The 22688-nt window shown below is 32.0% G+C and overlaps 3 protein-coding genes across 5 annotated transcripts; 1 reads left to right on the top strand and 2 right to left on the bottom strand.

Moving 5' to 3' along the window:
- Window positions 1–1961: 1961 nt before the first annotated feature.
- LOC143069202 (uncharacterized) lies at window positions 1962–7174 on the bottom strand. The gene is made up of 2 exons (XM_076243717.1): window positions 6352–7174; window positions 1962–3112 (listed from the first exon to the last, which is right to left on the bottom strand). The coding sequence occupies exon 2, from the start codon at window positions 3102–3104 to the stop codon at window positions 2163–2165; it is 942 nt and encodes a 313-aa protein (XP_076099832.1). The 5' UTR covers window positions 3105–3112; window positions 6352–7174; the 3' UTR covers window positions 1962–2162.
- Window positions 7175–7278: 104 nt separating this feature from the next.
- LOC143069201 (uncharacterized) lies at window positions 7279–10685 on the bottom strand. 3 transcript variants are annotated; one of them, XM_076243715.1, is made up of 2 exons: window positions 10665–10685; window positions 7279–8889 (listed from the first exon to the last, which is right to left on the bottom strand). In XM_076243715.1, the coding sequence occupies exon 2, from the start codon at window positions 8873–8875 to the stop codon at window positions 7769–7771; it is 1107 nt and encodes a 368-aa protein (XP_076099830.1). In that variant the 5' UTR covers window positions 8876–8889; window positions 10665–10685; the 3' UTR covers window positions 7279–7768. The 3 variants fall into 3 exon arrangements, with proteins under 3 accessions (XP_076099830.1, XP_076099829.1, XP_076099831.1); XM_076243714.1 differs by lacking the exon at window positions 10665–10685 and adding an exon at window positions 10135–10223; XM_076243716.1 differs by lacking the exon at window positions 10665–10685 and adding an exon at window positions 10041–10060.
- A 1420-nt stretch (window positions 10686–12105) lies between these two features.
- Window positions 12106–22087, top strand: LOC143069200 (ras-related protein Rab-10-like). The gene is made up of 7 exons (XM_076243712.1): window positions 12106–12428; window positions 15231–15291; window positions 16008–16068; window positions 17114–17191; window positions 17447–17536; window positions 19962–20027; window positions 20853–22087. The coding sequence occupies exons 1-7, from the start codon at window positions 12305–12307 to the stop codon at window positions 21009–21011; spliced, it is 639 nt and encodes a 212-aa protein (XP_076099827.1). The 5' UTR covers window positions 12106–12304; the 3' UTR covers window positions 21012–22087.
- Window positions 22088–22688: the final 601 nt, after the last annotated feature.

Below are 22688 nucleotides of genomic sequence, written 5' to 3'. Positions count from 1 at the left end.
CCAAATTTCATGAAACTTAATATAGTTGTTTCTTATGATGGTCAAATGATCTGTATACTTTTTGGTGAAAATAAGATTTAAACTTTTTGAGTTACGGCACTTTAGAACTAAAACAGGGGTGTGTTTTTTTCACATGTCGCACTGTATCTCAAAAACGATTCTTGATTATGACTTAAAACTTTAAACACTTCTTAGTTATATTAATCTCAATATCTGTATACTTTTTGGTGATGATTCAAAATTTCATTTTTGAGTTATTGAGTATTTTGTAAAAAAAGGGGGAGGGTTTTTTTACATGTCGCGCCATATCTCAAAAACTATTTATGATTATTGCTTAAAACTTTACACATGTCTTTGTTATATTATCTCAATATCTGTATACTTTTTGGTGATGATTCAAAATTTTATTTTTGAGTTATTGAGTATTTTGTAAAACAGGGGAGGGTTTTTTTTACATGTTGTGCCGTATCTCAAAAACGATTTATGATTATTGCTTAAAACTTTACACACTTCTTTGATATATTAATCTAAAGATCTGTATACTTTTTGGTTTTGATTCAAAATTTTATTTTGGTAATATTTAGTTTTTGTAAAAAAAAAAACAGGGTGGGGGGTTTCACATGTCCCGCAGTGTCTCTAAAACAATATATGGTTTTTGCTTAAAACTTTCTCATAAACTATTTATGATTATTGCATAAGACTTCCACATAAGACGTCTGGCGTATCATGCGCTCATGGCGCAGCTGTTTATTAACATTGCAAATACTAGGAATGTGTTCATCGAAAGGTTACTGGTGAATGTATTTCCTGCAACAAGTATCACAATTACTAAAGTTCAACTTTCATTAAGTTCACATCTTCCAATCAAGAGTTACAAGACTTGTAAAGATGTCCAATTCAAATAGGCCGGGAATGTCTGTTATCACACAAAACATTCTTCCAGTTTATTTCTTATATGTTACAACGTATTTAAGGTGGTACCCAACACATTAACTAAAATTAATTTGGCACGTTTAATTTTCTTAAAATTTTGACAAAGCATTTATTTTGACCCTTTGACAAAAATATAAAAATTTAAAAAAATTTGAACCAATCGTTTAATCAGAAAAATTACACAGGTTATATAGCAGTTTGACAAACACTTATTTTGATCATTGAAAAGCTTAATATTCCCTTAACAACACAATGTAATTAAAACGTTTTGCTGATTTTACAAAGTTATCTCCTGTAGTGTTAGGTACCACCTTAAGAGAGTATCGCGCCTATCGCTATTCTAAAAAAAAGGAGATGTGGTATGACAAGACAGCTATCCACCAGAGGCTACAGAAAGAGAATGTTAACATCAACACAGTGAGACCTTCATCAACGAGTAAAACACATGACGTATTGAAAGATATATAAGGTCATGACACGACAAAATGTGAAACAAATAAAAACAAACAAACAAACAAACAAACAAACAAACAAACAAACCCAACGACATGAAAAGTTAAGACCGATAAATACGGCAGAGCAACTAACGATAACCTCTAAATTATACAGAGGGCCGATAGATATTCCAGAGTATCATTCAATCTCATAAATCGAATTAACTGACATTGTCATGTCTAAAAAAAAGAAGACAAATAATAGAACACAAGACACAACATAGAACACGAAAGACTAATCAACATGAACCACACCAATAACTGGGGGCTCCGGAATGGTAAGCAGAACCTGCTCCACATGTGGCACCCGTCGTGTTCCTCGTGTTATTACAAACCCAGTAAATGGTATAATTTATTAAGTCACATTCGTGAAAAGGGAACGCGATTGTTGTTACAACATAAGAAACATATTCAATATCATCAGTGGACTTCTGAAAAAAGGCGAAAGATATCAAAGGGATATTTAAACTTTTTAAGGAGTTTAAATGATATAAGGGATATTTAAACTAAAAAGTCGAAACAAATTGACAACGCCATGGGGAAAAAAACAACAAAAAAAAACGGGGATGATCTCAGGTGCTCATAAATGGTAAGCAGAACCTGCTCCACATGTGGCACACGCAACGTCAGAACGTAGGTGGACATCTGAGTGAAACGATCAATTCTAAACCTTTAAAATATATATTATCATTTTTTTTTATATAATTATTTCGTTGGATCTTGGTATTGTTACAACTAGACATCGGGTTCGTAAATCTGCTTTTTAAGTCTAGTTAAAGATTGTACTTCTCGATGAATGGTATTACTTCGTTGTAAGATCATGCTTATTTCCCTTTGACGCTTATGCATATCATCCTGTATTTCTGCTAGTTCAAAATGTCGAATTGGCACATAATTTAATCTTCTGTCAGATTCTTCATCTGCCATTGGAGAATCGGTTTTAATGAAAGCCCACTTATATTTTGATCCATGATTTTTCATGAACTCGTTATATCTGTGATGTGCTGGTGAAAAATTTCTATTTGAACGGTATTCGGGCCTTGGTAAAATATCTCGAAGTCGTTTTTTCAAGGGTCCATCTTTTTCCCATAATTTTGTTAACTCCTTAAACTTTTCGGCCCAGAATTGTGCTTGCTTCAGAGAAAAATCAGGTTGCTTAACGTCTATCTTTTTAGGTTTAATGAATGCATATGGCGGCGATTGATATGTCGGCTGCCGTCTTTGTAATCGACTAGGTCTTGCACCTTCAATCTGTATTCCCCCAGATATACTTTGAACTATTTTAATTTTTTGGAAAGCATTTCCCCATGCAGTTTTTCCCTTCGATGTTTTCGGACGTTTTGAATCGTTTGGATGACGCTCCTCTTGTACAGTTTGTGGTCGAGCAGGAATACTTGGCTTTGGCTGGTTAGATGGAGACACCTTTCCGGGTGCAGTTACGGGTCGGATATCAATTCGCATGGTTGGTAGGCTACCAGCATGTATTATTTTGGTATCCCCACCCTCATCACTTTGCGCTATTTTCTTCTCTCGTTCCTTTTCGGCATGTAGCATTGTGTGATGGTTGTACATTGTTTCTCCAGCCTCTTTAGACAATAGATTTTGAATTTTTTGCGGACATTCTATCTTTTTAGTCAAATCCTCAATTTGACGTATGGGTTTGATTTTCGTTGTCATAATGGTTCCTAGAATAATAAAAAAATAATAATAACTTTAGGACTACTTTAAAAATATATTTAAATCAAAGTTACATACATTATGGAAGCGAAATCGATATAATGTTGGAAATTGTTGTATTTATAGCGAAATTTAGACATTGTCTTTTTGGTTAATTTTTGTGAATGCATAACATTAACGCAATTAACTGCTCTTTAAGCACTCCCGTTTTCCATATATTAAATGCTAGTACTCGGAACAATTTAAAAAAAATTCAGATTATAGAGACATGTAGTAACAAATCTGCCAAGGGTTGGAGACTGTATGATAACCTCGATAGAGTTCGTCGTGTCATTGTGTCTTTTTAATGTATACTCCAGATTTCAGAGGTAGGATTTTGCAAAGGGAAAGGGGTGGGGATGATGGCAAAATAAGCAACATTATAATAGTGGGACATTGAAAAAAATCTATGGATTTACCCACTTATATTATAATTTCATTGGATGAACTGCCGGCCCCTTGTCAACACCCCGAAATATGCATCTGCATCCCCCAAATATAATTATTAATTTTTTTTATTGAGTTTTGATACTTTAGACAATAATACTTTCTGTTTTAAAAATAGATTTTGAGACATAAAGACGCATTTATACGTCGGTCAACAATCCATAAGCTGTAAAAGAGAGGCGAAAGATACCAAAGAAACATTCAAACTCTAAGTTAAAACTGACAACACCATAACAAACAACGACAGACAAACAACAGTAAACCAAACACAACATATCAGGGGAAGGGTCGGCGCCTTCAAACTTGTTTAATACGATCGCATTCTGTCTCTGGGTCTCTCTGAAGTCAGGAGCCTGTAAGTGGTTGTCATTTTTTGCTGTATATATTATTTGTTATTTTTTGGTTCTCGGTATGTTATGTTATAACACTACAGTCTCATGCAGATTAGGGGAGGGTTGGCACCATTAAACATGTTCATAAAAAAAGGCAGTTATTTTTTTTTTCAATTTAATTGTTTCATATTCTATATGGCTGGGCCTTTTATATATAGTCTTCTATACGGTAAAGGTGTTATCGTTGTTGAAGACCGTACAGTTGCATGTAAATGCTTACATCCACCTTATTTCATCTTATGTGGATAGTTTGTCTTATTGGCAATCATACCACACACTTTATATTTATAGTGAAAACTAGAGATTGAAGGTAAATATGTTAAAATCGTGTATGCTGTATATGTGTTGTTGCTCCTGTTGGCAAAGCATATAAATATTAAGATATATTTACTGATTATATGCGCTTGGTTTGTTAACGTAAAGGACAGATAGAAATTATCCAAGTATATTTTGCAACCGATAAGTTATGTTAAACGACCATAAAAATGTATGCTTCTTTGCCTTTGGTAAAATGACATTAAATTTTATTTTAAATTTGTATTCTATTTCTAAACTATCTTCTGTGGAATGACAGATTATTTTTTTGATATTTATTCAAAAAAAAGAAAGAAAAAAATGCATGACATGTAATTTGATAATTTAGTATAGCAAAAACTAAGTCATGCACGTGCTAAATTATTGAATTTGGATTATCGTATTAGTTTACAGTATTTATAAGGAGTTTGTAACACTACCTTTTGTGCCACTCATGTGTTGTCATATGAAGCTTAGAATTTATTTTTAAAAATGGTTGACACAAACGTACTGATGATTTTAAGAGTTATTTCCCTTAACCTAGGTCTACCTCCTTAAGACTCCTCTTTCGAGACACCTGTAGCCCTTAACATGATTATAAATCTAAAAAGTAAAATCGGTTGTGATTCATGGAGCAACTAAAAGATACCATTTAAATGTCGAAAAAAGAGAAGGTTAAGATATCTGTGATCCTGAGAACAAGCCTGCATGGTAACAATTTTAAAAGTTTTGAGATGTTACTGATTTTAAAAAAAATAAACATCTTTATTTACAAGAATTTCCCGTCTTTGTTTTACAACAGGGACTTAAAACCATCCAACATACAGAAAACTCGGTACGACAAAAAAAAAAAAAAATAGTTCTAGTGGTAAGAATATCTTGATCGATGTCTCCATTCAGGTAAGTTTTTTGCACAGACCCCTTGATTATAAACCAGGAACTAAAAAAAAGTAGTCCTAAAATATTCACATCCAGGTGTTATGTATATATTTTCCTCAAGAGTACCTAGTAATATTTTTTCCCCCAAGTCAAGTACCAAAGTTAAAGTTGTAATCTTTAACCTATAACTTTTCTGTCTGAATTGGGTATTGGGATGGATGGGGAAAAAAATGATATTCTGTGTTTTTATTCACTATAAAATTTCTAGAGATGTGGCATTTAAAAGCGTTGCATGTTATCTAGATAATTGTCAAATACTTATTATTTCTAGTTCCTTTTTTATCAGATAGGTTTTTAACTGTTTTGGTTCATATACATTCTTGGTTTTCAAATATTCGACTTAGAGTGTTCCTGATAAAATAAATCCAGAAAATCGTATAGGACTTATCCAACTTAGTTTATGAATTAATATTTTTAGTTTTGTTTATCTGTTTTTGGATACCATATGCTGAACCAATTTCTTTGTATGTTTTGTGTCGTGTAGTAATTAATCTAATGTTTATCACACATCTCCATTGCTTTTATACATATTCAATCCAGTTCAAATACGTCACATAATCACGTGTCTGTCCTAAGTCAGGTACCTCGTCAGGGTTTGTCTTCTGTCATCATTCATTATCCAATTAAGTTGTGGCCATATTGAACTTGTCAAAGGATTTGAAGTAATAAGTTCATGAACATCCCTAGCGAACAAATGCTTTGGAAAAAAGGAGAGATCTATAGGTTGAATATCACTTCTTTTTTAGCCCCCACCACTGAACCTGCTCAGTAATGCGCACGCTCTGCCCTTTTAATTTCACTTAAGATGTTTAATAACAGCTTCATCCTCGAATCATAAAAAAGATACACGAGTCTCGTTCTTTTCAAACCATCTTGTTTTGTAACTTACAATCTTTGGGTACTTCTTACTCAGTATGTTTTAAAAAGTGTCTGATGTCAGCTTTTAACGTCTGTGTTAATGAAATTCGGGAAAGTATTGCGAATAGAAATATTAGTTTTACATATATATTTGTGGTCAGGAGGTATCTATAAACAGTGTGAAACAACTAAACAAAATATTCATTTCATAGGGGCCGGTTATAGTGCAACCAGATCTACGACATTAATACAACCAACATTTTTCTCTTTAAACTTACCTTTTTATTCCTCCACAGAACTGATTTTTCCTTCCCTTTTGACCTAGGTAACCATTATATATTTTTTCTAGTTATTAAAATTTCGATTTTACGAATCGTGTGACATTATACCAACAATGAATGCTTTCAATTCAGTGAATAATTTAAAACAATTGTATCTAGTATCTTAAGTGTCACTTTTTATTTTCGACCATTTAACCCTATTCAAAGCATGATAATGCACATATACGACCTTAAGCTAACCGAGGCGTGTGTATGTGCATATAAATCCGTCCATGCATTTGACTGGAGAAAGAAACGAATGTGCAACATTATTTAGCTTTACACTAATAGAATTGTCACTTGGTTACGACAGCTATTGTTTGTTCAACATCGTGTACGTTGCTTGGTTGGTAAAATTGTGTAAATTTAGAATAAGTGCTTCGTTCTAACTTAAAGATTTGTGGTTCCGAGTGTATGCCTCTTAAATGTCATGTTGTTTCTGCTTTTTTCCGCACAATTGTAGTTCAGACTGATACTACAGACGTCTGCTTTCTATCGCACAATTGTAGTTCAGACTGATACTACAGACGTCTGCTTTCTATCGCACAATTGTAGTTCAGACTGATACTACAGACGTATGTGGGTTTAGTCATAGGTAACTCACGTGTCCGAATCTAATTGCACGTGTCTTTCAGTTGCAAATTTAAGACACGTTCTTTATTTTTTTAACACGAAATGAAATAAGTTAATCAGTATTGGTGTTTTGCAGTATGTTCACATACTTGTATATAAATAACTCATTGATTTGACACTGTTTTGTTTAATAGAACGGATGGATTCGTTTACATATAAGGTCTGTGTGGTCAGGTTGAATTAGACGGTCCATAATTAAGTGTAAGCCCCCGGGGGTGTAAGCATGGCAGTAAGAAAGATGATTAGCAAAAATACGTGTTATTCTTTATATATTTTTTTTTTTTATCTATACTGTATTTGTTTTACAACTTCTTTCCCGAGTCTCTTAGGTGTCTGATGCGAATCGACCATTCTGAAAAAAAGGGGCACAGCACTTAAACTAGAAAAAAAATCTGGGGTGGTATAGGTAAAAAATCAGGATTAACAATACATGTAGCTCCATAAGAAGGGCATCCTCCCTAAATCCCTCTCTGAATGTACATTACTTTAATCACAGCGCATTATTTTGCTGAATACCAAGACTGAAAAGTTGAAGCTAAACACATACACACAAATTATTCTTTCATTGTTGCATAATTCTATCTTATTAAAACATATCTGTTCAAATGGTTCGAGTGTCAAAGCGAGTCTTTCTGGGCGGTCAAAGTATAAAAGCATCTGATACCAAGTGTATCGATATATATCTTTGTTAAACTATCATTGAACACTATGCTCAATTATATATTGGTTTGTATTTGATATTTCAAATTTTGTCTTCAAATATAGATTTTTTCCTGGAAATTTTTGATAAATTCATTACCGAACTCCTACCCTCCGAAGATAAGTCTTTTGCATAATCGGCATACTTCTCGACTGAACGCTGTATTGATCCGCTTTTCTTTACTATCATTTTTGTGTTTTTTAATCTTCGTGATACATCCCCGTGAATGCTTGCAAGTTCCTGTCTAGAAATAGAAAAGTTTTTCCGACCGCCCGTAGTTACAGCGCTATGATTGGATGTCGCAGACGATAGGTTCATCTGTGTCCTATATTTGGAGCCAAATCTCCGAACAAATGCTTTCAATCTTTTCTCTGTTTCAGTCATTTCTGATTTATGCACAGGTGGTGTAATTGGGCGTTTTGCACGGGAAGCACGACAAGCAACGCTAAATATATCATTATCGATGAAATCATCTTCGTTATCCTCTAAATCCCATTTATCAATGGCATATCGTACTTTTCTTGACCAAAATATAGCCAATTCACTTTCAGGTTGCTTCTTCCGATAAAAATCGGCAGTTTTTGGTCGGCGACGGTTTTGCTGTAAATAGTCGTATGTAACCGGAATGTTTTCGATAGATATTTGTTCATCTTGAGAATTCCTCTTTTCGTTGAGTTCATTTGAATTCACAGAACTTGTTTTTTGTACAATTTCTTTGACCTTTTTCCAAGCATTCTTTGGTTTTTGACCAGTATCTTTACGCTCAACATCGCCTTGTTCATCATCACCTTTGTTTTCGTTCTGCGGTATTAATGGATGAGCTGAAGATGGTCGCTTTTGTTTACTATCAATTTTATCATGTTGACCATGAGCTGTTTGTGGGCGAAGTCGTGTATTGTTAACATCAGCGTCTACAATAGTTCTTTCGTGTGTATTGCAATAACTCGGCTTTGCTGTTTTTGGTCTTTTCTTAAAATTTTCTTTTTCTTTTAATGTTGCTTCATGCAACAATTGGTAGGTAAATGAAACACATGATTCTGCTATGCATTGATTCCTTCTCTGGGAACTTTTGTATTCTTTTTCTAGACCTTTAAATGATCTCTCCAACTGCTTTTGCAAAACAAAATTTCTGTCTAATGTCCGATTCATTGAATTTTAGTTACCTGAAATATAGATGATATTGAATATTTATACGTGACCAGTAGCCAGAAAATTTCAACTTATATAATGTAGTTGATTCGATACACATACTCTATCAAACCAATCACAAGCCCATCAAGGGGATGCTATATGGTGTCTCAAAGTTCGCAATGTTAACAAAAAATTGAAATATATGTTCATGAAGTTAAATAAATGTTCGTAAAACGAATACATGTTCATAAAAAACAATACATATTCAAGAACTCAAAATATAGTTCATAAAAAAGTATGTATGCATAAAATATAAATAATTGTTCATAAACAAAATATGTTTACATTTATATATATGTTCATAAAACCCTAAAATGATTGATCATAAAAAAGAAATGTGTTCATAAAATAGAAATATTTGTTTATAGAATTTAATAATTTAGAAACAAATTTAGGAACTGCACTTCTTAATAAAAGAAAGAAAATACAACCATAAATTTATCTGACGTCTGGCGGTCTCTTTTAGAGATGGTAGGTCTCACGACCAAAGTAAGACATAACATGCTCGGTCAAATCTCAAAGCAACCTTGGACTACCATGAAAGCAGTCCGTCAAATCGCTTTAATTGTATATTATTACAAACATGCAAACTTTGTTTTGAAAATTGCAGTGAATGTTTATTTTCTTATTATAGTTTCGTAAATACCACTGTATCCCTTCTGTATTATTACAAGTTAGTTTACCTTAATTTTCAGAAATTTTAGACAGAAGTTTAACCTGGACTACCAACTCGAAAGAACACGCGTCAATAAATTGTTCGGACAGAAACACTAATCATTCTTACTATGAGTAACTTAACATTGCTGTGAGTCGGTGAACCCCCTACACCCCGCCCCCCCAAAAAAAAAATCAAATAAAAAAACAGACGTATAAGCTTTAATACGGAAGTACTACGTTCGGGACACGAATTTATAAAAAAAAATGTATAAATTGCTCTCCCAAGTTTAATTTCATCTACAACGGTGCTGATTTGTTTTTAAATGACTCTGTAAACTTCATTCTAATGCTTACAATGTGGAAGACATACAATTGGCCAAATGTTAAGAAGTAATAAACACATTTTCTTCTTAAACTGTGCTGTACACAACCTTTTTTTTTTTAAAGAATAAAAATATGAACTTACCATTTACCGGTACATATATCAGTTTTTGTATTTCATTCATTATAGAACATATTTTCTTAAATTTGTAAAAAGATGTATGTAAATCTGCACTTACCTTTGTAAAATTCTAACCAGGTTGTTTGAAATATTTGAAGAACGAAGAAAAAAGGATTTTATTTTATTTTAGAGACCTCTTATGTACGAGTTAAGTTAGTAGCAATTAATCGACAAACTATGTGTATTACAAATAGCTTTAATCGGATTTAGTTGTATTTTTAATCGTCATATTGGTACTTTGTACAAGTGTTTAAATACAATGTTATGAGTATTCTAAATCTCTTGTTTGTAGTTGTATACCCTGTTATATAATCAAAGTTAAAAATCTGTAGAAACGTCACAAAGAAACGAAAATCAAACAACTCTTCTTTGAACTTTAACACAAATATCTTTATACCTAGCACTTGAAATATGATTTTAAAAACACCTTTTTATCAGAAAATATGTTCTCTTAATGAAAAAAAAAAAGAACGACGAAAGATTAACGAAGTTAGAGAAAGAGTGAACACGATACAATGAAGTCGGTGTTTGTCTATAAATTACAAAGAAATAATGTCGCCAAATGTTTCATCTTATTATATATTATACCTTAAATGGAATACGTGGATCATACGTTATCTCATAGAGATTATTGTCAGTACTGTTTAGAACAGGAGAACCTGGTAAGGTCATCTGGTTCATAAACAAATACTAAGCTATTGCAATCACATTTTGTCAGCCGTGCGTTGACGTTTTGATATTCCAATTCCAATGAAGAATACACAAAATGGAGAATATTGTCCTTTTAGTAAAGTTTTCTTCTATCTTAACATTAGAACAATTTAAAAAAGTAAAATCCAAAACAAAGAAAGCTTAAAACATTGCCAGCAAGATCCACTGCAAAGTCATTTAAATTAAAATTTAATTTAGAAAACCATGCGACGTCCACAAAGAGTCAACTTTTAAAAATAAGCAATTACAATATGTAATATGCATTCATTTCTTAGAATATGAATAGTGTACCAATTGTTCTAATTATTTAGAGAAATAAAACCGAGAACATAAGTTATTTGATTTTTGCGGATGTTTAAGCATGGATGCAATGTCCTCATTGCATAATCGTGTGTCGTTTTCAGGTCGGCTCGAAACATTTTTCTTTGATTCAATATGGAATCAAAATTGAATTGGTGGTATTATACAGTTGATAAACCTACAATTATACTATTTACCGGATTCGTAATAACATAAGCAACACGACGGCCACCACGTGTGGAGCAGGATCTGCTTTTCCTTCCGGAGCACCTGACTGATCAGCCCAAGTTTTTGTGGGATTCGTGTTGCTTAGTCTTTAGTTTTCAATGTTGTGTTTTCTGTACTATTATTTGTCTGTTTGGCTTTTTATTTTTAGCCATGGCGTTGTCAGTTTATTTTCTATCTATGAGTTTGATTCTCTCTCTCTGGTTTCTTTCGTCTTTCTTTTCTTCTACAACATAAACATTGAATAGAAACTTTTCATTGGATTATAAATATACGTACAGTAGGTGAAACTAGAAAAAACTGCAAAAAGGAGAAATTTGAATACCGCCACGTGAGGGAGCAACCATTTGACCTTAAAAAAAGGGGCCCGCCTTACTTTTGATGGAGTTGTGGCAGGATTGAATAATGGATTAGTGAAATCGCCTATTAAAAATTTAATTTGTATATTTCAAGCGAAAAAAAACACCATTCGGACTATATCAAAGGAGAGGGGGATATCTTTTTATTTTATTTTATTTCATGAAACTGCTGGGGAAAAAGAACTCAGTATAAAAATACTTTTCTTGAAGAGTTTAAAAATCATTATTTTAAAATCATTATCATTTAATCTGCAAGAAATTACTTCAATTATTCTTAAAATAAATAAAAGAATATATATAGAAGACTGAAACTACATTGACATAAGAAAATATTCAATGTATTTATGATTTGCATAGCCTGCTACATCAGACAATAAGCCTCTTGTTTCTAAATCGAGTTATCTTTTCTTTGTTTACTTCCCCTCAAAGTGAAAGTGACATCAGCACGTTGAAATGTCAATGCATCAGTGATTCAATGGGTCGTATCTTTTAATCATTAAGGCCAACCTAATTCAAAATCGCTAATCAGCAGTTTTATGGACAAAGGCTACAAGAGTTAGAAAAGTGCATGCATGTTTAATACGGAACCAAAAGGTCAAAGTTGGTAGACAATCAACACCGGCAAGCAAAACTATGTCAAAAAGATATGACTTGTTATTGAGATTATTGCTTGTTGGGGAAACTGGGGTTGGAAAAACTTGTTTACTATGTAAATACATTAACCAAGATTTCATCAGTGCTCATATATCAACAATTGGTAAGTTTTACACACGTGCATTTTGCAGTACATGTATATTATACATAATAAATGTATCCTTCGTCAGGTTTGGACTACTGGCATGACTGGGTCCAAAGGCAAATGTGTAATAATAATAAGTTTGGGACATAATATCCCAAAACAAAATATAGATTAATGGATTTTATCAAAATTATTTAAAATTTCATTTGTATTCAGGTTAAATGACTTTTCCAGAAGATGAATAATTTTTCTGAAATCCTGAATCTAAAAAAAACAAACATTTGTAACTTAGAAACTTTGTAATACAGAATTACTGGACTTTGCAATATTCAATAATTGTCTTCAATTTCAATATCAAGTATTGATGGAAGTCACATGGCAGAACATTACATTCTAATTGCCACCTAAACTTATTTGTTGCTAGATTATAAGCAGAAATTATAGGAATAATACAATGTAGAATAAGGCCTTTTTGATAAAGCTTCTAATGCCCCTTTCTTGGCTACAGTCATGAGTGGGTCTCATTGGGGTCTAAGCGTGAAACGGAATTGCCAATTTTTTGTATGTGAAACACGTGATCATGAAAGTCAAATTATTGTGCTGTGAAAATGGGAAATGAATTCTAGTGGGACATGGGAAATTAGAAAAAAATGAGAATTGCTTACGTACATACATATGTTGTGTAAGTGAAATACTGGAATCTGACAAAACAATAAGCGGGATCCGGGATCAGAACCCCTAACCCCCCACAATGAGACCTCCTCATGACAGTTTGCATCAAATATGCCTTAAACTTGAAAATTGTGATTGAAATTCACTATATTGTATCATACATGGAACTACCATGCATGATTTAGTGTCTGTAACATTATTTATAACAAAAATTACATTTAAACATAACTTGGGCTAGCCGATCAGTGGCGGATCCAACCATTTTAAAAAGGGGGGGTTCCCAACCCAGGACCAAGTGGGGGTTCCAGCTATATGTCCCCATTCAAATGCATTGAACGTCCAAAAAAAGGGGGGGTTCCAACCCCCGGAACCCCCCTGGATCCACCAATGCTGATTCCCACCTTATTAAAACTGTATATGGTAATATTGCATTCAACTTTTGAAGTAATATGTAAACAATTCTTGTGTAATAGTGAAAATGTTACATAACCATCTATAGTGGAAAAAAATATTCTCCTATGCCAGTTACAGGGTACATGTACATGTACATTCCAAACAAATCAGTTACATGTAATTCCAACTGCAAAATTGCCCTCCCCCACTTTTGAAATATATGAATAATTTAATTGCACAAAATTTAATTAAGAAAATTAATAAAGTCAAGCATATTTTTTTTAAATAATCATACATGTTACATCATTGTGTACATGTACATACTGTATCTTCTTTTACAGTTTACCATTTTTATAATGTGCATGTTTCAATGTTAACATTGTTTTGTGTGTAATATGATGAAATAAACACTTTGATACAGCTAACAATTTCTAAACTTTAAATTGTCTTTTATATAAAAAAAAATTTGTACAAATTTACAGGATCTTATCCAACCCATATAAGTGTCATCTCCTTTATAATACAATTTCATTGCTAATTCATGTAAAGAAATGTGTTAGATCATGACTAGTATACATGTATTTTAGACACTATCTTGTATCTGGTCAGTCGTAGAACATTTGATATTTACCCTGAGGTAATTTAGATACCAGTTATGACCTGTTTGAGATAATGTTGTTATAATGTATTGGCAATACTTATTTATTTTTTGTCTGGTTCAATTTTTTATGTAAATTTGCATGATTTATTTCTTTTTTTTGGGTACATTAGGGTTCTATTTTATTTTTCTAATTGTTAAACATGTGAAGTTTCTCTGCTAGATTTCTGTGTATTTGAATATGTAGTTTATGATATTGAAGAGACTGATTCATTCAACATATTAAACATTGACCTTCAAATTTAATATTGCATCTTTGTCAAGGTCAGATTTCAAGTAGACCAGTGAGACAGAGTAAAGCCTAAAAGGCTTACTATATAAATTATAGAAGATTTGGGGTTTGTGTGTCGATGTGATAGTAACAAAGAGGAGCACAGTGGGAGGTTTCAAATGCCAAAACATTACAAAATATAGAAACATACATGTACACCTCAAGCATGGGGACATTATATACACACAGCACTAGAGACAAACTATACATGTAATGTATATAAATAAAAGGGGTATACTTCAATAAAACAGAAATAAGCTACCGACATAAAGATAAATTCATGGCAGTCAGATTCATTTGTGAAAAAAACTTGTTACCAGACATTAAACTAATTGTTCCTCAGTGAGAAACTGACAAACTAGATCAAAAACATGTTTATGTAAAGTGTACTTTGCTAATTTTTTTTTCGAATGAACAGTGAGAATCAAACCCTACATGTATGTAGATAGTGTTTGGTTGAAGTTTTCTGCTAAATGTTGATCAAATGCTGACAGTCTGTACCAAGATAGTACCATATGCTTATACTTATAAAAAATATGAAAATGTGGTATGATTGTCAATGAACCAACTCTACACCTGTGACCAAATGACAGTTTCTGAAAATTGTTTCCATAAGCAATGAAAATTTATGCAAGTTAATACATGTAAGCAAATTTTGATGGGATGTACTTGTAACCTTGAGTGACTTTTAGTACAATGAGTTTATTTATCTTAAATGTACATGTACACAAGAGTAAGGGAATTGGAAGACACCAATTTTTGTGATATAAAAATATATTTCAAAGAACTCTTTTAATCTGTGTGATTCCTTATTTTTTACTTAAAGGTATTGACTTCAAGATGAAAACATTACAGATTAATGATAGAGTAGTAAAAGTTCAAATCTGGTAAGTAGCTTAGGCTAGTACTTATACTTTAAACTGAAAAAGAAGCAATCTGAGATTGATGTAAAGGAGACAAAATTCTATTTCAATAGTAAAGAAAACACATAATCCACATTACAGTATACACTTTTTACTTTTAAACTGAATATATAACTTATACTATTAGCAAAATTGGAGTTGTCTTTCTTCTTTCATCAAATATGTTATGCCAATTTAAACCTCAATTCATATAACAAAATATTACATATGAAAAAATAATCAGCTCTGTATGAAAAGTAACCAGTATATTGACAAATCAGGACTTTTACTGCTTTTCATTTTGGCAGTTGCTTCTTCAATTATGAACTAAGAATTTTCGAAGCTAGCATCAAAACAAAGACAATTGGAGCAGTTGCACTCAACTCCAATCTTAATTGACTAGGATTGAGAGTTTTCCTACTCAAGGTTGATGGTTTTCTCCGAGCACTCAGGCTTTCTCAACCAATACAAACTGACCACAGCTAAATAGCATGATAGTGTTGAAAGTAACATTAAACACCAATCAATCAAAATAAAGACAACTGAATATTTGCTTTGATTTTAAGAAACCTGTCCTTTTATACACACCTTCTAAAAAATTTCCGAGACAAAAAGGGTAAAACCTACAAATCTACCATCAATTCATCATTATGAGCAACATGACTATGACAATGACATGCATTGACCTATGTTTTTTACAGGGATACTGCTGGACAAGAAAGATTTGAATCCATTACAAAACAGTTCTACCGACGTGCACAGGTAATTCTTACATAGAAAGCTTGATTAAAGATGAGTTAAAAACATATGTACATGTCATGCAGGACACAGATTTCTCAATTCTTATTAATTTTTAAAATGTATATTTCCTTTTTGGTAATATTTTTAATAATATGTCATTCTTCACTGTCTATACATTTGTATTTTGTAATCATGCACATGCGCAACAATTTTCTAGATTCATATCATTTTCATTGCAGAAAAAAGTCTTGCTTAGCCGGTACATTGACTTTTTGACCTCACCTACAGTTTCATTTGAACTGATCTTGTATCTTTGTTTTTCTCTATGTACATTGTTAAATTCTTTCTACAAAGAAAACATTTGTAAGTGAACACACTTATGGTCCCTTGATTTTCGTTGTTCACAAATATAGTCCCTAGTGTTGACAGTGGGTTACTTGCCATTAATTTTTATACCCCTTCCAAATTTATTTCTCCATGTTTAATGCCTCAAATTGCAAGTAGGGGGGTGAAATTACACTGTAAAAAAATTTGGGTCCAGAATTTTAAAGGAAAGTAGTGATTTGGTCCAGCTGAAAAAGGTTGAAAATTAGCACTTCGGAAGCTGTCAAAAGATTTCAAGACGCCGATGAAGTTTTCTATAATTTTGATATAATTTGTCCTAAAAGTAGTACAACACACTGTAAAAGTTTCTTTGAGAAAGCACAGGTGGGATTTTTTTTATTTTCATTTATGTTCTAAAAGAAATGCACTACGAAATAATTGTGTTCTCGGACCTTATATTGGCAGCAATATAGAAATAATCTCAATTAAGATACTTGTTCTTTGGCTCTCTGTAATGACATAATTTATGCACAACAAACACACAAATGATGATCAAGAATGTCCTCTAAAGCTTTTTACTTTGTTGGAGTTTTGACTATTGTTCCATTGCCTTAACTCTTGTGATTTAATAGAGATATGCGTATTGGAAACAAGAGATTAGGAATTGACCACTTTTTACATGTATGAAATATTAAGTGAGTTGATCTGCAGTTGTTTCATTGGATATTTTCATTAATTTCAGGGCGTTTTACTAGTTTACGACATGTCTAGTAGATCCTCATTTGAAGCTATACCAAAGTGGCTAGCCCATGTAGAACAGGTATTTGTACATAAATTAAATGTATGTTTCTCATAGCTCACTTTTTTATATGGACCAAATATGAAATAAATGAAAATAATAAAAAAAGCCAAGTATAAAGTTTTTTTTCAGATTTTGCATTCAAGAAAATTATTACAGTTACAGTTACATTATATTAATGTTTGAAGTTTAGGTTTTTCATAAATTATAAATCTTTAAAAAGGTTTTATTCTTAATATCATTGTCCTTTTTGTCAAAGTAAACTTTTTTCCACAGTTTTGTAAAGAAGACGTTAGTGTGATGTTACTTGGAAATAAATGTGATAGAGAGGACAGGAGACAAGTCACAACCAAAGAAGCTAGTCAGGTAAGTTACTCTCTATATAAATGTGATAGGGAGGACAGGAGACAAGTCACAACCAAAGAAGCTAGTCAGGTAAGTTACTCTCTATATAAATGTGATAGGGAGGACAGGAGACAAGTCACAACCAAAGAAGCTAGTCAGGTAAGTTACTCTCTATATTAATGTGATAGAGAGGACAGAAGACAAGTCACAACCAAAGAAGCTAGTCAGGTAAGTTACTCTCTATATAAATGTGATAGGGAGGACAGGAGACAAGTCACAACCAAAGAAGCTAGTCAGGTAAGTTACTCTCTATATTAATGTGATAGGGAGGACAGGAGACAAGTCACAACCAAAGAAGCTAGTCAGGTAAGTTACTCTCTATATTAATGTGATAGAGAGGACAGGAGACAAGTCACAACCAAAGAAGCTAGTCAGGTAAGTTACGCTCTATATAAATGTGATAGGGAGGACAGGAGACAAGTCACAACCAAAGAAGCTAGTCAGGTAAGTTACGCTCTATATAAATGTGATAGAGAGGACAGAAGACAAGCCACAACCAAAGAAGCTAGTCAGGTAAGTTACTCTCTATATAAATGTGATAGGGAGGACAGGAGACAAGTCACAACCAAAGAAGCTAGTCAGGTAAGTTACTCTCTATATAAATGTGATTGAGAGGACAGAAGATAAGTCACAACCTAAGAAGCTACTCAGGTAATTATAAAAAAGAAGATGTGGTATGATTGCCAATAAGACAACTCTCTACAAGGGATCAAATGACACAGAAATTTAAAACAACTATAGGTCACCATATGGCCTTTAACAATGAGCAAAGCCCATACCACATAGTCAGCTATAAAAGGCCTCGATATGACAAATGTAAAACAATTCAAACGAGAAAACTAACAGCCTAATTTATGTACAAAGAATGAACAAAAAACAAGTATGTAACATATCAACAAATGACAACCACGGACTTACAGGCTCCTGACTTTGGGACAGGCACATTCGTACGTAAATATGTAATGTGTGTGTGTGTGGGGGGGGGGGGGGGGGGGGGTTAAATTAGTAAAATTATTTCTCTCTATACTATCTTTTTATATGTAAGAAGCTAATCTGTCCAAGTTTAGTAAAAATCCAGGACCATATTTTGAATCTAATAAATGTAGTAAAAACTTAAACTGCAGACTGTATGTAATGTTAACTGGTAGAAAAACTAAGTCCGTTTATAAGTAAAATAAGTAAAATATGGAAAAACAGGTACAAAATTTTAACAAAATTTCCTTCTAGATACTAGCTTTTGATCATAAACAAGCTTCTGCCCCAGTTTTGTACAAATCCAGGATAGTTTTAAAAGAAAGTTATTAAGATTTTAATAACTTTAAAAATTTTTAAAATAACTTTAACCACAGAGTAAATGTAATGTTTCCAGGCAGAAAAACTATTAAGTCCATTTATAAGTAAAACACTGAAAAAAAGGATTTTCTTTTACAAAATTTACTTCTAGATACTATCTTGTGATCATAAACAAGCTTCTGTCCAAGTTTGGTAGAAATCCAGGATAGTTTAAGAAAGTTATTAAAATTTCAAAAACTTTAACCACAGAGTGAATATTTGTGGACGCTGACAACGACGACAACACCGATGACGGAATGTAGGATTGCTATGTCTGGCTTTTTTGACTAAAGTTGAAGGCTCAATAAAAAACAATTTAAAAAGGTTTAACTCATCAGATGGGTACAAAGAGAAATGCATCTAACAAAAACAGAGTTAATCTCTACAAAATTATGTCTTTCTACAAAATTATGTCTTGATATTCCTGCTACACGCTCTTTTAACATTACCAAGCACTAAGCAATCTTTTCATATTTTACCACAAGGTCATTAACAAGACCAGGATGTAAGAGAAAAATGTATATGACGCCAGTAAACCAGTTATGTATTGCAAACTTTTTAAAAGTGCATTTTGATTTACCCGTTGTGTTTTAAAAAATTCTAGAAACTCTCTTATATAGGTCAATATCATCAGCAATCACAAGTAAATCTTGGTATTGAGAAGTGCAACAAATTAGATGAAAATCTTCACATTGTGTCAAGATGCTAATAGTTTACAATATCTATACTAAAAAAACCAATAATCAGTTTATAGTTTTGATAATTTTTTGTCTCCCTTAGATATGTTTTAATTATCTGTAATGATATAAAATACTGCTATCACATTTTCTAGCATCATGATGTTGGTGATAAGTTCTGCTCTAACACCATGAAGTTGTGATAGAAGAGAACTAGGCAGTAGAAATGGGCAATATAAGCACAGGAAGTACAATAAAATTATTTTTAATATGGAACAAATACCTTATTTTCAATGTTGATGTGAATAAATGTGATATTTATTATTGTCAAATGAATTATAATTACAGAAAATATAACTTTTATTCTTTTTTTTTAGTTTGCCAAAGAACATGGGATAATGTTTAGCGAAACAAGTGCTAAAAGTAGTAGCAATCTAGAGAAGGTAAGAATGTAATACAGATAATATAAAGAAACAAGAAGATGTGGTATGATTGTCAATGCGACAACTCTCTGTAAGAGACCAAATGGTACAGAAAATAACAACTATAGATCACTGATAGATTTCAATGATAAGCAAAACCCAATTTACTAACTAAGTCCAATTTAAAAAAACCAATATTTGTCGGTCAAATGCAATACATTTGAATGAAAATAAGAGAAAAATATTACCACAAGCAAAACCCTTTCATCACTAAGACCTTACCAAATTATGTGTCATTTAAAAAATCTTACTTTCCATAGATCTTCTAGTTATTTAAATTAATTGAATATTTTTCAGGTCCATTAGACTAGCAACATAAAGCGAAATATGTTTTGGTCCTATATATTTTGAAATTTGTTTTTTTATACACTAGTTTTCAGTATATCTAATAAAACTCAAAATAGTTTATTTTTATTTATTTTATTATCCATGAATTTGTGGTTAATTAAGATTCCATCAATTATAATGTTAATTTCGGAATACACATTTAAAAAACAGTCAAGAACTTCATAAATGGTTACCTATGGTTAAATTTAATGATTGTCCTTTTTGTAGTTTTTGGTCTTTATGACATTCTTTGGAATTTATTACTAACTTTATATACAACTTCTGTAACAAAGAACCTTCATACAATTAAGAGCTTAGCATAATTTAGATACATTTGTCTATTATTAGCGACTATATGCTGATCTGTAAATTATTTTTATGAGACTTTTGTGTTGTTAGGTTGCTGTTGCATTGATATAAAAAAACTCTGACAAAATATATATCCATATTGTTTTACAGGCATTTCTAGATATGTGTACAGACATCATAGAATCACAAGAACAGCAAGCAGCTGAATCTAGATCCAGTATAAGTTTAGATGAAGATTCTTCTCACTTTGATAGTCATTCTGATTCATCACAGCTTCTATCTGATGGTGGACGTAAGAGGTGCTGCTGAAAAATAATATTGGATCAATGTAGAAGGTGTCTGACAGAAGATATTGATGTAACTGCTTTACTTAAAGTATGTTTGAAACAAAATCATAACAAAAATTGTTTCTATGTTATTCCAATCACTTGTTTTTTATTACAAGTTGTGTTTTGTTTAGGTTTTGTTCTACTGTTAAGTTTTTAGGATGAATTAATAATCAAATTTAAAAGTTAGAGATTATACAAATTCATTGAAATCCATATATTGATTCTGCTACTAACAATCAATCTCCTAAAACCAAATATGTGTGTTACTTCATGTTGATGTGACTTGTCTGTGCATCTTTTATTGTCTCTTTTTGTCAATCAAGCACTGCTTTGTATCTGTTCCATACAGAACAAAGAAGCTAGAATTCAGAATGCTTTGTTTATGCTCCTTTTTTGGAATACCTTTTTTTTTAAAGATTTTTATAAAATACTCAAGTGAAAAAACACTCAAAAAGACAAACAAAGTTTGGTCAAGGGATAGAGTTTTTCACTGTTTCAGTTAGGTTAAACAAGAAGTTTAGGTTTAATTCATTTGAATTATGGTAAAAATGCTCAAAAACTTTAATGGTTAAGTTGAAAGTTAGAACCACATTATTTTATGTTGGAATTACAAATATGAAAATAATTCTCCAAATTTCTTTTCTTTTCTTAATATTGAAGGAAAAAATAAGTACATGAAATGCAAGTACATCTAGAAACTAAATAGTTATGTGGCTATAGAGAAAAATAGATAACATATGTATAAAATACTTACATAAAATGAGGAAAACAAATTTACTGTATAGATCTCCATTGAAATCAAAATCATATGGTAATGAAATGATTACAATAATGTACATACAAGTTTTAGCAGACCATCTGTTAAATATTTATGGAGTTTAAAAAGGTCCAACTTCTGAGACTTTTTTCATTTGTTTGTAAATGGCAAGTACCATGATATGGCCAGTGTTATAAGGATACAGGGAATATGAAATTGTGATAAAAAATAGTTGATTGTTTTATTTAATGCTTCCCATTGCACAATACATTAAAATTCAAAGCTTGTAAAATAACTTCTATTATGGTAGTAGCAAAAACATGATTAATAGAAATACTTAATATAAAGTATGTTCCCTATTGGAATTTTAAAAAACAAGAAATACTTAGGTCTTCTGCTAATTTTTATTTAGGTAAATAATTGTTTGACCAAAAGAAAACAACAGGTTATTATTGTATTTTGTGTACTATACTTTTTAGTCTGCTTTAGCAGGTTTAAAGAATGTACCGCTAACAGCATTTCATTTTTCATACAATTCTTTTTTGATGTTATCCAAAATGAAGTGGATGCATATTATATGATCATTTTTTGTTGAGCCTGCAACTTGAGTTGCGAAAAGCTCAACATAGGGATAGTGATCCCACGGCGGCAGCGGCGTTAGATAACTTCTTATATTTTAGAAGGTGGAAGACCTGGATGCTTCATACTTTGTTTATAGATGCCTTATGTTACGAACTTTCGGTTAGTCACATGTCCAATGTCCTTGACCTCATTTTCATGGTTCAGTGACTACTTGAAAAAAAAGTTAAGATTTTTTTGTAATGTTAAATTCTCTCTTATTATAAGTAATAGGATGACTATGTTTGGTATGTGTGTACCTTGCAAGGTCCTCATGCCCGT

This window comes from Mytilus galloprovincialis, chromosome 3 (assembly GCF_965363235.1).
Source record: "Mytilus galloprovincialis chromosome 3, xbMytGall1.hap1.1, whole genome shotgun sequence".
Lineage (NCBI taxonomy): Eukaryota > Metazoa > Mollusca > Bivalvia > Mytilida > Mytilidae > Mytilus > Mytilus galloprovincialis.
This window is presented reverse-complemented; position numbering and strand designations above follow the sequence as displayed.

Excerpts from the sequence above, each read along its gene's own strand:
- LOC143069201 (XM_076243715.1), bottom strand. The coding sequence starts at position 8,875 with ATGAATCGGACATTAGACAGAAATTTTGTTTTGCAAAAGCAGTTGGAG.
- LOC143069200 (XM_076243712.1), top strand. The coding sequence starts at position 12,305 with ATGTCAAAAAGATATGACTTGTTATTGAGATTATTGCTTGTTGGGGAA. Across the intron at positions 12,429-15,230 it reads TGCTCATATATCAACAATTG|GTATTGACTTCAAGATGAAA; the intron begins GTAAGTTTTACA and ends TTTTACTTAAAG. Across the intron at positions 16,069-17,113 it reads AGTTCTACCGACGTGCACAG|GGCGTTTTACTAGTTTACGA; the intron begins GTAATTCTTACA and ends CATTAATTTCAG.
- LOC143069202 (XM_076243717.1), bottom strand. The coding sequence starts at position 3,104 with ATGACAACGAAAATCAAACCCATACGTCAAATTGAGGATTTGACTAAA.